The 14,102-nt window shown below is 52.0% G+C and overlaps 1 protein-coding gene across 1 annotated transcript in view; it reads left to right on the forward strand.

Annotated features, from left to right (window-relative positions):
- Positions 1 to 13,660, forward strand: part of CACNA1B (calcium voltage-gated channel subunit alpha1 B) — a gene marked incomplete at both ends in the record, with an annotated part of 308,104 nt that extends 294,444 nt beyond the window's left edge. Inside the window, 9 exons of the mRNA XM_082492464.1 lie at positions 1,781 to 1,888; positions 3,205 to 3,317; positions 4,073 to 4,200; positions 5,331 to 5,457; positions 6,061 to 6,171; positions 7,926 to 7,961; positions 10,364 to 10,571; positions 10,737 to 10,948; positions 13,121 to 13,660. Coding sequence (XP_082348590.1) covers positions 1,781 to 1,888; positions 3,205 to 3,317; positions 4,073 to 4,200; positions 5,331 to 5,457; positions 6,061 to 6,171; positions 7,926 to 7,961; positions 10,364 to 10,571; positions 10,737 to 10,948; positions 13,121 to 13,660 — 1,583 coding nt within the window. The remainder of the gene's footprint in view (positions 1 to 1,780; positions 1,889 to 3,204; positions 3,318 to 4,072; positions 4,201 to 5,330; positions 5,458 to 6,060; positions 6,172 to 7,925; positions 7,962 to 10,363; positions 10,572 to 10,736; positions 10,949 to 13,120) is intronic.
- Between the last annotated feature and the right edge of the window lie 442 nt (positions 13,661 to 14,102).

Genomic DNA, 14,102 nt, shown 5'->3' on the forward strand with positions numbered 1-14,102 from the left:
TGATGCTTTGGGTAGGCACTGCTGGAAGAAGGCACAATTTTGAGGTCAGTAGGACTCCCCTAGGGACTGACCCCAAATATCAGACACCCATTTCTAAGGATGCACTTAGGACTGCCTGGGATTTTTAGGTGCCGGTCTCTTCTTTTAGTAATAACCTCTTGATAAGGACGCGGACAGTTGGTATTATTTTAGGCTTCCGGTTACCTGCCAGCAATGGTAATTCAAACAGCCTTTTTCAACTCAAAAAGACTCCCCCACCCCCTCTTCTTTGGCCGCACACTGGAAGGGAACCAGAGAAGAGAGCTCAGCTGATGGCGCTGGGTTCTTTCTAAGGTTTCTATCTGCTGCGGGTTGTGAGGTTTTGACCTGTTTTGTTTTTATGTGCTTCGTTTGAATAGGTTTTGTGTGCTACATTTAATTGAGTCTTTAGTGGGACTAAGAGGCCCTTAATAAACTCTCCCTAATGAGTTTCCGTGTGGGAGTTCAAACCACCATGCAGCAGAATGCCCAGAGCCTCCTCCCATTACTTTTCTCTTGGAAAAATAATCTCTGTCATTCAGATGAACTATTTAATTGCCTACTGTGCGGTGCATTCATTTGGGAGCTGGCCTGTTGGCTTACATGGACTTTAATCACTTTCCCCTCACGTATTAAGACCTCACTTTGGCCATTTGAATAACGCCACTGTGTTCGGCTCTGTCTGCTTTACCTTGTGATATAGCTGCTGCTGGTCCAGAACAGCGTGCTTATGTCTCATGGCCAAAGGCTTCGGGAAGAGTTGGGGGGGGGGGGAGAATCCCAGACTGGTGAGGGCTGGAAGGGCCCTCTGGAGCTCCCCCAGTGCCACCCCCCGCCAGAGCAGGGGCACCTCCAGCAGTGGCACAGGACACGTCCAGGCGGGTTTGGAATGGCTCCGGAGGGGGAGACTCCCCCCCTCTCTGGGCAGCTGTGCCAGTGCTCTGCCGCCCGCACAGGAGAGAAGTCCCTCCTCAGGTTGAGATGGAACTTCCTGTGGTCACGTTTGTGCCTGTTCCCTCTTGTCCTGTCACTGGGCACCACTGGAAAAAGCTGTTCCCATCCCCCCGGCACCCTCCCTCGAAGGATTGATTAGATCCCCCTCAGTCTTCTCTTCTCCAGACTGAAAAGCCCCAACTCCCTCAGCCTTTCCTCATAAGAAAGATGCTCCAGTCCCCTCTTCATCTTTGTAGCCCTTTGCTGGACCCTCTCTAGCAGTTCCCTGTCCTTCTTGACCCGGGGAGCCCCAAACTGGACACAGTGCTCCAGATGTGGCCTCCCCGGGGCAGAGCAGAGTGGGAGGATGACCTCCCTCCACCTGCTGGCCACACTCTTCTTGATGCAAGAAGAGGGTTTATACTCAATCACGGCATTGCTCATAATCCAGCACCGCAGGGTGGGTCCGTTGCACCACACCTGGGAGATGCTGGTGCCTCCCACTGGCTCTGGCCAGCACCCCAAACAAGCAGTCACCTGCTGTTGGGTATAAGCCTGAGCTTAAGTTGAAGCCCTGAGTAACAGTAGAGGGTCAGCAGGTTGAAACGATGATGATCCTGCTGAGCTCACACCCTTTTGCCATGGTGGAGGTCACCGATTCCCTTTGCGACACCTGCTGCAGCTGGCGCGGGCTCGCTCTTCGCAAGAAATGGGAGTGGGGGACATGCCTTCTCCGGTGCTTGCTGTGTACATGGTGCTACGCGCTGACAGGACCAGGATTCTCCCTCTTCGTCATGTTCCTCTCTCTCTCTCCCCTCCCTTTCTGCAGGGGGTGTTAAACAGCACCAGTGCGATGCTGAGTTGAGAAAGGAGATCTCGCTGGTTTGGCCCAATCTGTCCCAGAAGACTCTGGATTTGCTGGTGCCTCCTCACAAACGTAAGTGGTTCATCAGTGAGCACCCGGCCCATCCTCGCCGCCGAAGAAGCCCAGAGCGTTTCTCCCTCCTCGCCCGCCCCGTCCCTAGCCCCGTCCAGGTGTGCGGGCATCTAGAGGATGCTGCCAAGAAACCGAGTGCAGTTCAGCTTCTAGGTGTCCTCTCCGCAAGGTTCCCAGCCCGCACCTCCGTGCCGCGGTCACGCAGTGAGTGGGGAAGCTGAGGCCGCATCTAGGCATGTGTTTCACTACGCTGCAGTAGATTTCCTGTACTTAGGAAAAAAAAAACAAACCAGCACCAAGAAGGGAGCGATGCCCTGTGTGGCCTCTTGCAGAGCTTTCTCGTAGCTGTGTCCACCTCCAGCCTGTGCCGTACAGGACGGGAGAGCAATTTCTACCACCTGGGCTTCAGAAAACCAGAAGAAAATTAAAGTTTGCTGAGAACTTTGGAATCAAAGAGAGCTATTTTGGGGCTAAAGGCCTTTGTGTTACTTGATGATGTCCTGGGCGAATGTGCAGAGAAAATGGAAAGTTTGCCATTATCTTGAATGGCCCAGACGAGGGCTCTGGATTCCTGATTAATGAGAAACAGTGCAGAGCAATAAAGGCATTGTTAATTAAGAAAAACGAGGAAGGTGAGGAGGTGCAAATCGGTGGGTAGTGACTGCTTAAGTCTTTTCTTCCCCTCCTCTCTTGATGCCTATATATCTGCTACTTTAACTCTTCGCCCTACGGCAAGCGCTGCGGCGCCGCGCAGGGGAGGGCCGGGAGCAGAGCCGGGAGGGTGAAAAGAGACATCTGGAAAAATGAAATTCGCTTTAAATGTATATATTAGCCCATTATGCCCCGCTTGACTGTAATTCAAAAAAAAATGGGAATAAGGCTTCTTTGTTGATAAAAGCGCTGGCTGTGGATCTGGTATTAATTTAGCGATTCTTCTGTCGGCAGTGCGCACAATGCCACAGAGTTTTCCTGCCCTTTTTTTTGGGGGGAGGGGAGGAGGGGAGGGTTCTACAGGGTCTCTGTGAATGTTTGCCACAGAGAGTTAGAGACAGGGGCCATCCTCCTCGGATGGAAAAGGCGGCAACAGCCAAAGATCTGAAGAAGTCTGTGATAACCTTGTCTTGCTCTTTTTTTTCTTTCCCCCACTTTTCTGTGTCTGTTTTGCCTCGTTATTCTCACGTTGCCTCTTCTTTCTCCGTGCTTTTCACGCCTGTTTCTGGTTATTTCTTGTGCTCTTTGACTTCTTATTCTCTTCTCCTGACCTTTTCCCCTTCCTCACCTGAACGTCTCTGCTGCGTTTCACCATCCTCTGCCAGCCGATGAGATGACTGTGGGGAAGGTCTACGCAGCGCTGATGATATTCGACTTTTACAAGCAGAATAAGAACAGCAGGGAACAAGTCCACCAGCCGCCCGGAGGCCTGTGCCAGGTACTCAGCCAAAAGGTGACATTTCTCCGTCCTCCCTCTTGGGCAGCCTCTTCTCCAGCGTTGGGCAGCTCTCAAGAGAGTCGCTGCCACATTTCGTCCAGAAAGTCTGGGGGTTTCTCCAGGCAGGATTTGAAAATGCTGTCTCAAAAATGGAAACCTCTCCTGAAAGGCTGTCTCAAAAAGATATTGTTGCCATTGCCTTTTCCAGTAGGTCTGGAAAGGTCTTTTCCAAAAAAACGTCGAGTCACACTTGGCAGTCTGTTTTCCTCTTTGGCAGTCCTGTTTTGTGGCCTAGGGACTGGGAGGCACCAAAAGATTTCTTTGGGACAGCAAAGAATTATTGAAAGCTGATGATAGTTTGGCTACAAAATGTTGAAGTTACTTTTGAAAATGGGAATTATTCAAAATCATTTTGGCTCTGATAGATTTGAAAATTTTTACAATTTGTTGAAAATATTTCCATGCAACTGGCTTGGGATTGAAACCCCGATGGCTTCTGATAGGACATGTACCTGTTGATTTCAGGATGGTCATCTGGATGATCTCCAACGTTGAAGAGAGGTTTAGATGTGGTGTTGGGGGACATGGTGTAGGGGAGAACTTTGTAGAGTAGGGTAGATGGTTGGACTCGATGATCCCAAGGGTCTCTTCCAACCCAGACAATTCTATGATTCTATGATTCTATGAAAACGCACCACAGCCCATCCTCCCCACACACAGCTCTGACTCTGACAACCTCTCCTTCTGCTTCGCAGCCCGGCCCAGTGTCACTCTTCCACCCCCTGAAGGCCACTTTGGAGCAAACCCAGCCCGCGGCATTCAACAACGCAAAGGCCTTCCTTCGCCAGAAAAGCTCAGCCTCCCTCAACAACGGGGGCGCGTTGTGAGTATCCTGCGACCTCCCCGCAAAAGCTGCAATGCTGAGAAGGGGCACACGGGGTGTACGCATCAACCCCGACCACTGCTGGTTCAGTTGCTCTGGAGGTGGGACAGCACAGCTGGTGACACCAAGACCAGCGGCTGCTTCACGCCGCAGCTGGGACAATTTCCCACTGGTGGCTACCAAAATGCCTCCGTGTGGCTCTGCTTCCCACTGCTGCCTCAGGTGCAATTATCCATGTGGCGGTAGCATTGGGTTCTCCAGAGCTGCGTGTTTTCTTCATGGTCTCCTCTGAATCTTAGTTAGAGAGCTTTCCATTGTGGCTAGTTGTGGGTTTGCTTACAGAAATTTGGGATCATTGCAAAACAAGCAAACCCCGACGCACCCACCACCACTGCAGTGAGTTCTTGGGAGTCAAAAGGACCTTGGGAGCAAAGTCATCCCTCGAGCTCACAGCACTTGGTAAGAGCAAGAGCTTCTTGAGACTTTCCAGGACAGAATCCGGCTCTTTCTCTTTGGGCAAAATAATACCTCCACAGAGAGCTTACTAAACACTTAGAGTAACAGTGATCCCTAATCAATTCTCTATTTCCCGCTCTTCTCCAGGTGACTTTCCTCTGGGTCACAGGCACTATGGATTTTTAGTGATAGACATCTGAAGTTTAAACGTCCCAAATAAACCCGATGGGGAAACCAACATCAGACCCAACGGTGAAACCCAGGGCCACCTGTACCGCTGTACATGCAGTGCACGTACCTTAGCATGGCCACAGACCTGTTTGACCAACGTCTAACTGGTCTTGCATACATAATACGCCTGATCCAAAATTTTTCGTTCTTCTTCATCAGAACTTAAGCTGCAGAAGTTGTTTTGTTCAGTTAATGGGGGGGAAAAAAAAAGGAATGTCTGGTTTGATTTCCTCATTGCTCATGGGATCTTCAGCCTGTGTAGGGGGTGGCCCTGGCAAAACCCAGGGGACCTTAGACCTTCACCGGCAGCTGTGCCTATCCTGCGACTGGTTCCACAAGTGAAAACTCAAAGGGTATCATCTGAGCAGTTTACCTTCCTCACGATACAGTCAGCAAAATCTCTTTGCAAAAGAGTATCTTTCTTCCTCTTTTCCCGCTGACAGGCCAGCCCCAGAGGGTGGGATCAAAGAGTCCAGTTCTTGGGGGACCCAACGCACCCAGGATGTGTTTTATGAAACCAGGACACCAGCTTTTGAACGAGGCCACTCAGAAGAAATCCCCATCGAACGGGTGAGTAGACAGGGTGATGATGTGAAGGCAGGGTGAGATGCAGTAGATTTTAGAAATGCAGCAGACTTTTAGGCATTTTAGAAAACATTTAGAAGGAACAGGTGAAGACAGGGTGCAATGCAGTAGACAGTAGATCCGTCCCTTGAGACAAGCAGTGTTCTGTCTCTTACAACCCCAAGTTTGCTTGAACATTTTGGAGAAAACCCCAAATCTGGTAGCTTCTACGCTGTGATAGCTGTACGTGTGGACACGCTTTTCAAGGAATGATATGTCTGCTGCAATAGATTGCTCAAGGTTATCTCTTCCTACTTGTCCAATTGTCCCAATCCCATTGCCATCAGTGTACAAACTCAGCTGAGGGGTTTCACGGGTCACAGCTGGGGCTCATTGCCATGGCTGGTGGAAGAGCTTGGTCCACTGTTGCCTTTGAGGACCACACTGTAGATAGAGTAACCTGGGCACTCCACAGCTCTTAATTGACCCTCTTTCCCACACCAGCATCTCTTCACAATTAAATCAAGCTTAGCAGAAGCCTGTTCAGTTGATGGCTTCAAAGCTGATGTTCATGTTCTTGCTACTGAAACCGTTTCTTGTTTCGATCAGGTGGTAGAAATGAGGGAAATCAGCCCCACGCTTGCCAACGGAGAGCACCAACCAGGCCTGGAGAGCCAAGGGCGGGCGGCTTCCATGCCGCGCCTGGCCGCCGAAACTCAGGTGAGCGAGGGTGACTTTACTGGTGGTGGGAGACTGAGAGTGGGTCAAGAACTCAGTATCTTCTCTCTGCTCGCCGTGTTTTTGGAAGTTGCTTGTGACTATTTGGTTTCAAAGATGTTTGCTGAGCCTGGAGACGGGCAACCAGCCTTTGTGCTTGGGTGGCAGGTGGTAGCGTGGAGACGCAGCGCTGCCCCCAGCAGAAAGCAACCCAGAGAAATCCCTCTGCCTGGGTAGCTAACTGATGGCTCCCTACCCAAGGAGGACAACGCTGTCCCTTGGAAGGCGTACGTTTCCCATGGGCAGCTGTGCCATCCATCCATTCAGCTGGCCAAGGCACGCTCCTGCGCCCGAGCCATGCAGAAAGCTGGAGATGCGCTGTGATTCTCTTTGATGAATGCAGCAGGGACGGAAAATAGCAGGGAGCCTGTGCCTGGAAGGCTTCACTGAGACACTAAGCATCCTCCCTGGCTTGTTTTTCTCTTCCCATAGTATTCAGCATATGCTCTATTGTGAATTTGGTCAGTAAAATGTTGTTGAGGATTTCCCTCGCTTAACTTCTTGTAAAGAAATCTCATCGCTAGAGTTGACTTTTACAGCGACTCGCGGAGGCTGCTTAGCATGTAGGCTCTCATGGTTCTCACAGATCGTTTTGGGGCATTTCCCATGTTCATTGCTAGCTTGCGGTCCCAGATGCTCTCCTGCCTCCTGCGTGCCAGAACATCTTACCGCTCGTAGTCATGCCTCTCGTTGGAAGGGGCTGATTCATGCAGTCAGGAGCGAGCAGCCCGTGGCTGTGGGAAGCAGAACCTGAAAAATGTGCTGCACCCCAAAACTAAAAGCCTGTGTACTGCGTACACAGCGATAGCTCCAGTAGATATAATCTTTTTGCTAACGTGCTCTGGCTGGCACAAGCGACACTTCGGCGGCTAGCAAATTTCCCAGCTGGCTTCGGAAACCGCGCTCTTTGTGTGAGAGCTGGGATCCTCTGCGTTATCAGGAGCACTACTCAACACACTTAATAAAAGGAACAGACCCCAAAGCGAACCCATACTCCCTTCCCCCTTCCCAGAACAAAGTTGTCCTTTATTCTAGCCCACAAGTAGCATCTTTCCTTCCGAGGCGAGGCAGTTGGCAGCAGCCCCGCCAGCGGCACCGGCCTTTCCTTGGGAAACTCCTCTCCGCTGCAGCAGGTATTTGCAGGAGCGAGTGAGTGTCTCTCGCAGCGGCACGGTACGCATCCCCCAGGGCACAGCTGCCCCGCGGCAAAGCTGTCTAATCTCGTGATGAATCAGGCCCGTGATATCTGAGCGGCTCTAAACTCATTTAATAATACGATGTTTTGGTGGTTGTAGCTTCAGCTGAATAACTGATGTACTTTCTGTGTGTGTGTCTTCCCCTTCCATGCCCTCCACCCTCCCTCTCACATGCTGCTTCTTCTCCCCCCAAACTTTGAGTTCTTTATAACTCTTATTTGCAATGCTTTCTGTTTCGGGATGTCTCCCTTTCTCTTTGCCTCTCATTCCTCTGTCGTTTTATGTTCCACTTTTTTTTTTTTTTTTTAAAAAAAAAACAACCCAACCTTCCTACGCTTTCAATCTCACCTCCTCCCTCCCTCTTTGCTGCCCCCCTCCCCCATCACCCCCCCTTCCCTTGTCGTCATCGTGTCTGCTGCACATCTGCCGTGATGTCTGACAATGGCTGTACTGTGGGGCTGCTTCAAATAATGTCTCTCATCTTGTCCGAATTGTTTGCAGAGGAGCAAAGCACGGTCACCTGGGAGTTACCTAGCAGTATGTAGTTTGCACTAAGTTGTATCCTCTTAAATTCACGTTAAGAAATAATTTAACCTTCCTTAACCCTTTACTTTTCTCCCTTCTCATTTGGAGTCCAATGTTGCACCGACGCAGCCGCTATCTCTTCCCACTTTGCTGCAGTTCCCTCGATCCTCAATTGCACGCCGCACGCTGTAACAGCAGGGGGGGGTGGTTTTGTTTGTTTGTTTGTTTTTGCTTATTTATTTGTTTTTGTATGCCTTGTTGCACAGGAATTTAGGAACTGAAAACAATCGGTTTGGTAATGAAGAAGCAATTAGTAACTCTCCGGAGGGTTATGGCGTAGTCTCCCGAGGCTCGTGGGGAGCCTGTGCATGCCCCGTTAACGCAACGAGAGCATCGGCAGGATTTATGGAAAGGGTATTCATTGCTTTGCCACTTCCCATTAGTGTCAGCGGGGACTTCTGTCTCTGGAATAAGCGCGGAATCAGGTCCAGAGTCCAAAGAGAAATGTTCTTTTCTTATCGATTCGGCTGGCTTTTTGTCGGGAAATCTCAGCTGTCGTCTTCCCGGCAGCTCCGATGTAGATTTTGGAAATCTGGATAGGCTTTTTTAGTGGGAAGCATTTTCACTTTTTTTGCCCATCAAGACCATCGAGATGGGCCTCTCTGCCTTCCTCCGTCTTCAGGCTCGGCAGTGAGCAAGGAGGGCAAACACGAAGCTCTTCAGTGTAATGTCTTGCCCCCACAGCGAGGAGAGGAACGCAGCCCAGCCCGGTCCTGCTAACCGCGCTGCTGCGGCCACCGGGGCGCCCCCACGCCTCGGGCTCTCTGCTGTGCCCCCCACCCCAGCAGGGTCTCCCTCGTGCCTCCCTCAAACCCTCCAGCTCTGGCACTTCCAGCTTGCCCTTCCAGTGGGAGGCACCGAAATTTGGGTAACTACTTAGCAAGAGAGGGAGAGAGAGAGAGAGAGAGCACCAAACAAAAATTCAGCCCCGACCGCACCTTTGCACACGAGATAATCGGCCTGCGATGGCCCGCCGGGAGGGAGAGCGGTTCTTTCCACCCAAAATAAGGAGCAGAGCTGCGAAACCACTGGCTTTGCGCTGTGTAAATACCACGGGGCAGTGGAGAGCTGAAATTCAGGATGAGCAAACAAAATAGCGGAGACAGTCAAAATAACACAGGGCTCTTTGGAAAGGTTACAGTGAACAAAGTAAATGTTCTGCGAGAACCGTCTTTGGAGGCAGATATGGGATTGTGAATTGAAAGAAGGGTCAGCGCTGTGGGAGCGGAGGACATCCTGAGCTCCTTCCCCTGCAGGCTGGACCACCGTGCTCTGAGGTCTTTCTTCTGCCACGCAGCTTTGATGCAGTGGTAGACCCAGGGAAGCCTGTGGAGGACGGATGAAGCCCTGCCTCCACCAGAGAGCCAGCTGGAGGCCAGCAGAGTGACAGAGAAGGGAATTGTCCCCTTTTTTTTTCTGAGCTTTATACATGGTGATTGCACAGTAGAGAAGAGAGAGGCTGGGAGAATAGCTGTCCTGCAGCCCACTCGTCTTGGTTGCTGCAGACCATCTTTGTTAAGGCTTTGAACCTAAAGGGAAGGGAGCAGAGTCTGGAGCTGCCACTGGCACAGGGACAGGGCCCAGCAGTGCCCGTGGGAGGCCGTGTTTCTGCTCTCGGTGTCCAGATGTTTGGCCACGATTGATTAGTAAACAGCAATAGCAAACACAAGGAGTCATTTTTGGAGCTGTCCTAGTAGAATTGCAAGACATGCACGCCATCCTGCTTGTCCCAGCCGCGAGGGCTTCGAGGAGTGATGGTGGGACGAGAGAGGTTGTGTCTGATGGGAGCCGTCTTCAATTGCAGGGAGATAGAAGTCATTTCTCGGTGGCTTGGCCTGTACCTTGCCCACTTGCTCCTGTGTTTTCTCCCTCTCCATGTGATGCCCAGCAACGCTTTCCATGCTTTCTTCTCTTTGGAGTCGCTTTGGGATGACCACATGCCCCTGAAGCAGCTTTGGGTGAAAGTAGTGGTGGAGAATTATCCTTGTGAGGCGCTTGGCTACTGTGCTGCCCTATGCCCCTGCTCACCTACTGTCGACTCCTGCGAACGCTGTGTTTGGTGTGAAGTGCTGCATATCGCTCTGCGCCCATGGTACCTGTGGATTGGCACTCTGCTAAAAGTAAAGCCCATCTCAGCAAATGGAGATCCCGTTTGCTCCTCAAATTTAGCACTCGATCTACCATTCCACAAGTCCTTCTGCCCTTTCCAGTTATATCCAATTAACCATTTTTCTCCGTCCCCTCCTTCCCTTTTTCTCTTACCGTATAACCCTCCCCGGGCCGGGAACCAAGCAGCTGAGCACCGTGCAGCGCCCGCGCTCACCCTGCTCCGTGTCCCTCCGTCTGCCTTGCAGCCCATCCCGGACACCAGCCCCATGAAGCGCTCCGTCTCCACGCTGACCCCGCAGCGCCCTCACGCCATGCACCTCTACGAATACTCCTTGGAGCGCATGCCGCCGGAGCAAGGGCATCACCACCATCACCACCGCTGCCACCGGCGGAAAGAGAAGAAGCAGAAGTCCTTGGACAGGTCTCCCCATCAGCTGGCCGATGGAGAAGCTGGTAAGTGCTTTGCAAACAAGGATTTGTCCCTTGTCCTCCTCCTTTCGGGATGCGCAGCGGTCATCTGATGTGATTTGGGGTCCCATCTGCATGGAACGACCTCCCTGCCCCACACTTGGGGGTTCCTCCCGTGTTGGTGACCCCCAACCGATGTTCTTCTTTCAGTGGCCCACTCTGGTGAGTCTTCTTCCAAGGACAAGAAGCAGGAACGCGGCCGGTCCCAAGAGAGGAAGCAGCACTCTTCCTCCTCCTCCGAAAAGCAGCGCTTCTACTCCTGTGACCGCTACGGCAGCCGGGACCGTTCTCAGCCCAAGTCTGCCGATCAGAGCAGGCCCACCTCACCCAACGGAGGGCCGGAGCCAGGTCCACACAGACAGGTGAGGAGATGCAGCGTAGGAAGAGTTCTCCCAGGGATGTACACGCTTTTTCCATGTTTTCCTTAAAATAAAGGAGACAGGAAGGGAATAAATGAACTAAAGGGGAAGGAAGGCCAGGCAGTAGGAGATAAAAGCCACTGAGGTCCTGCTTGGTGCTTCACATCCAAAACAGGGATGGAAATGCCACTCGATGGCTCTTTAGTAGCCACCTACAGAGTGAGTGACTCCAGACGTCTCGCAGAGACCCCACGGCCATGAACACTCCTGCTTACAGTTTCGGCAGAGCAGCCTGGGAGACCTGAGAACTGGAAGCTCTTGATACTGGTGGGGAAAGTGTATCTGAGCAATGCTTTGTCTGACCCGCAGGGCATGTTGTGCATCTCCTGTGAGTTATTTCACCGATTCCTTTTCAGTGCAGGAGAATTGTTAAATCTAAATCCCATTTTACAATGAATCCAGGGAAAAAAAAAAAATTTTAAATGAGATTAAACTTCTTGGAATTTCAAAACGTTTTGGCAGGAAGGAGCTCGTTAGACATTTTGAAAAAAGACCTTACTTTTTTTTTTCTATAATCAAGACCATTTCCTTAATTGGTCCTGGATAAAAGAATTTTGAAAATCTTGAAAAAAACCCAACATTTTTAGGCAGCTTAATACTTACCAAAACAATTTAGTTCTGCTTTCTTTTTGTAAGTATCGTAATTTTGAGGTGCTAAGCCTCGGGCCCTTGGCAAAAGCTGGGCATCTTCTCCTGGAGGTCGCCGGGTGGTGGTCCCCATCTCCTCCATGACCACGGGGTGGGAGGCGGTGGGAGGCAGCTCGGCCGGGGGCAGGTACCCGGGACAGGAATGGGGGTCCGTAGCAGAGAGTGAGGCCAAAACGTGGAGAAGCCAGAGAAGGGTGAGAGCAAAAATGAAGGAAGAGAAAGGCAAGGACGCGATTTCCAGGCTGTGAAAGACGTGAGTCGTTGGTCCCGCAGCACGAGCAACGAATGCCATGTCAGTCCCCAGCGCACTGGCACTCGGTGACACCCCCGCTGCCCTGCGCCCCCCGACAGCGCGGGAATCGCCGCTTCTCCCCAGAGAGGCGGCTGAAATAGCCTCTCCGTCCAGCACTGCCGGGCTTACCCCCAAAACTGTGCTGGGAAACCCGGGCAGGGCAGAACAAGCAACGACCTGCTGTTTTTACAGGAAGGGAAAAACACTCTCTAAAAATTAAAGGTCTGGTCTCAAAATGTTAGGTCACGAAAGACCCAGGGATTTTTAAAACGCGTTCGCGGGGCCGTTCATGTATTGCCCTGGGAGAATGGAACCAGCAATGTCAAAACAAGGGCCCGTTCCTCGCGCTCACGGCATTTTTTTTTAACTTATGGTAAGCTTAGTTCACTCCCACGCGTCGCTATGACTAACCCAGGAAGCTGCCAGGCTCTTCTACCACTCAAAAATCAAATGCGTAATATTAAAGAGAAGTCATTTTTAAGGAAGTTGTTAGGTAAAGGCCGTCCAAAAAGCTTCTAGTTGTTGGGTTGGGTGGGTTTTTTTTTTTTTTTTCAGTAAGTGGCCATTTAGTCAAAACACATTTTATTTGCAAAACTACCCAATCTGCCCCCAAATCCTCCTTCCACGTGATCCGATTTGGACCACAGAAATGATCTCCGACCTCAGCATTCGCAACCGTCGGGTGAAGTTCTGCAAAACAATCCCCCCCAGAGCAGAGTGCGCTGTTTTGCAAAATCCTACTTGCAAAAAAAGAAAACCATAACCAAACCCGTAGGTTTTTGAGCTGCTCCCGCCTAGCTCAGGTAAGGCGCATGTCGAGCCCGTGTATGGTGTGGGTGCCTTCCCTCCGGACAGTGTCCCCTTCTGTTGGACCCGTCTGCCAGTTTGCGTCCTACCGATGCTCTGATCCCTTCTGTTCTTATTTACCGCTCGCAGAACCTCAGTTCTCCGGCTCTTTACATCTCGTGTTGAATTATTTCTCGAGAACCTCCTCCCCCTGACCGTGCTTGTCTAAACTCTCTCTTTTTTTTTTTTTTTTTTTGCTTTTCTTTCCTCTTGTGACTTGTCTCTCCCTCCTGTTGCTTCTCCTTCTGTTTTATACCTGCCTGCCTTTGTGTTCGTCTGGTGTTTCCCTTTTTTATTTTTTGATTTGCTTTGTTCCAATTTTTATGTAGGGCAGTGGTTCAGTTAATGGGAGCCCCTTGCTGTCGACATCTGGTGCTAGTACCCCCTGCCGGGGTCGGAGGCAGCTCCCACAGACTCCACTGACCCCCCGTCCCAGCATCACTTACAAGACCGCCAACTCCTCGCCCGTGCACTTCACCAGTTTCCAAACCGGCCTGCCCACTTTCTCCCCGGGACGCCTGAGCCGCGGCTTGTCCGAGCACAACGCGCTGCTGCGCGGGGACCAGCAGCCGCCCCCGCCGGCGGTGGCCCGCATCGGCTCCGACCCCTACCTGGGCGGCCACCGCGACGAGGCCGACAGCCCCTACCGCGCGGTGCCGGAGGACACCCTCACCTTCGAGGAGGCGGTGGCCACCAACTCGGGACGGTCCTCAAGGACTTCGTACGTCTCCTCCTTGACCTCCCAGTCTCACCAAATCCGCCGGGTGCCCAACGGCTACCATTACACGCTGGGCCTCAACACGGGGCCCGGGACTGGCACCAGAGGACGTAGTTACTACCACGAAGCCGATGAGGATGACTGGTGCTAGCGGCGTGGCAGAACCCTTCAAGGTGTGCGCGTTTAAAATCGATGAGTTTTATCATCTGGAAGGCTGTGCGCTCCCGCGCGCGCGGTGCCCGGGGCCGGAGGGGGCCCGTGGGGCAGCCCCCACCGCGAGAACTGCTCTGCCCCCGGGGCCGGAGACCCTCCTGCAGCCTCTCTCCTCTCTTTTTCTTTCTTCTTTCTTTTTTTTTTTTTTTTTGCACTAGACAGACGGAGGAAGAAGACTCCCTCCTTAGGGGAAGGGCAGAGGAGGGAGCGCATCCCTCTTCCCCCCCTCGCCCGCCTCCCCACTGCCTTGTCTAGTTCAACGACACGCAGCAGATGCCAAATCCGCGACGCGCGCGAGAAGCCGAGAGAAGAGCGGTCCTCACCTTCGACGGCGGAAAAAAGCAGACTGTCGATCCTTTTCGAGATTGGCGCAGTTTTTG

This window comes from Vanellus vanellus (assembly GCF_965231255.1).
Source record: "Vanellus vanellus genome assembly, chromosome: 18".
NCBI classification, from domain to species: domain Eukaryota; kingdom Metazoa; phylum Chordata; class Aves; order Charadriiformes; family Charadriidae; genus Vanellus; species Vanellus vanellus.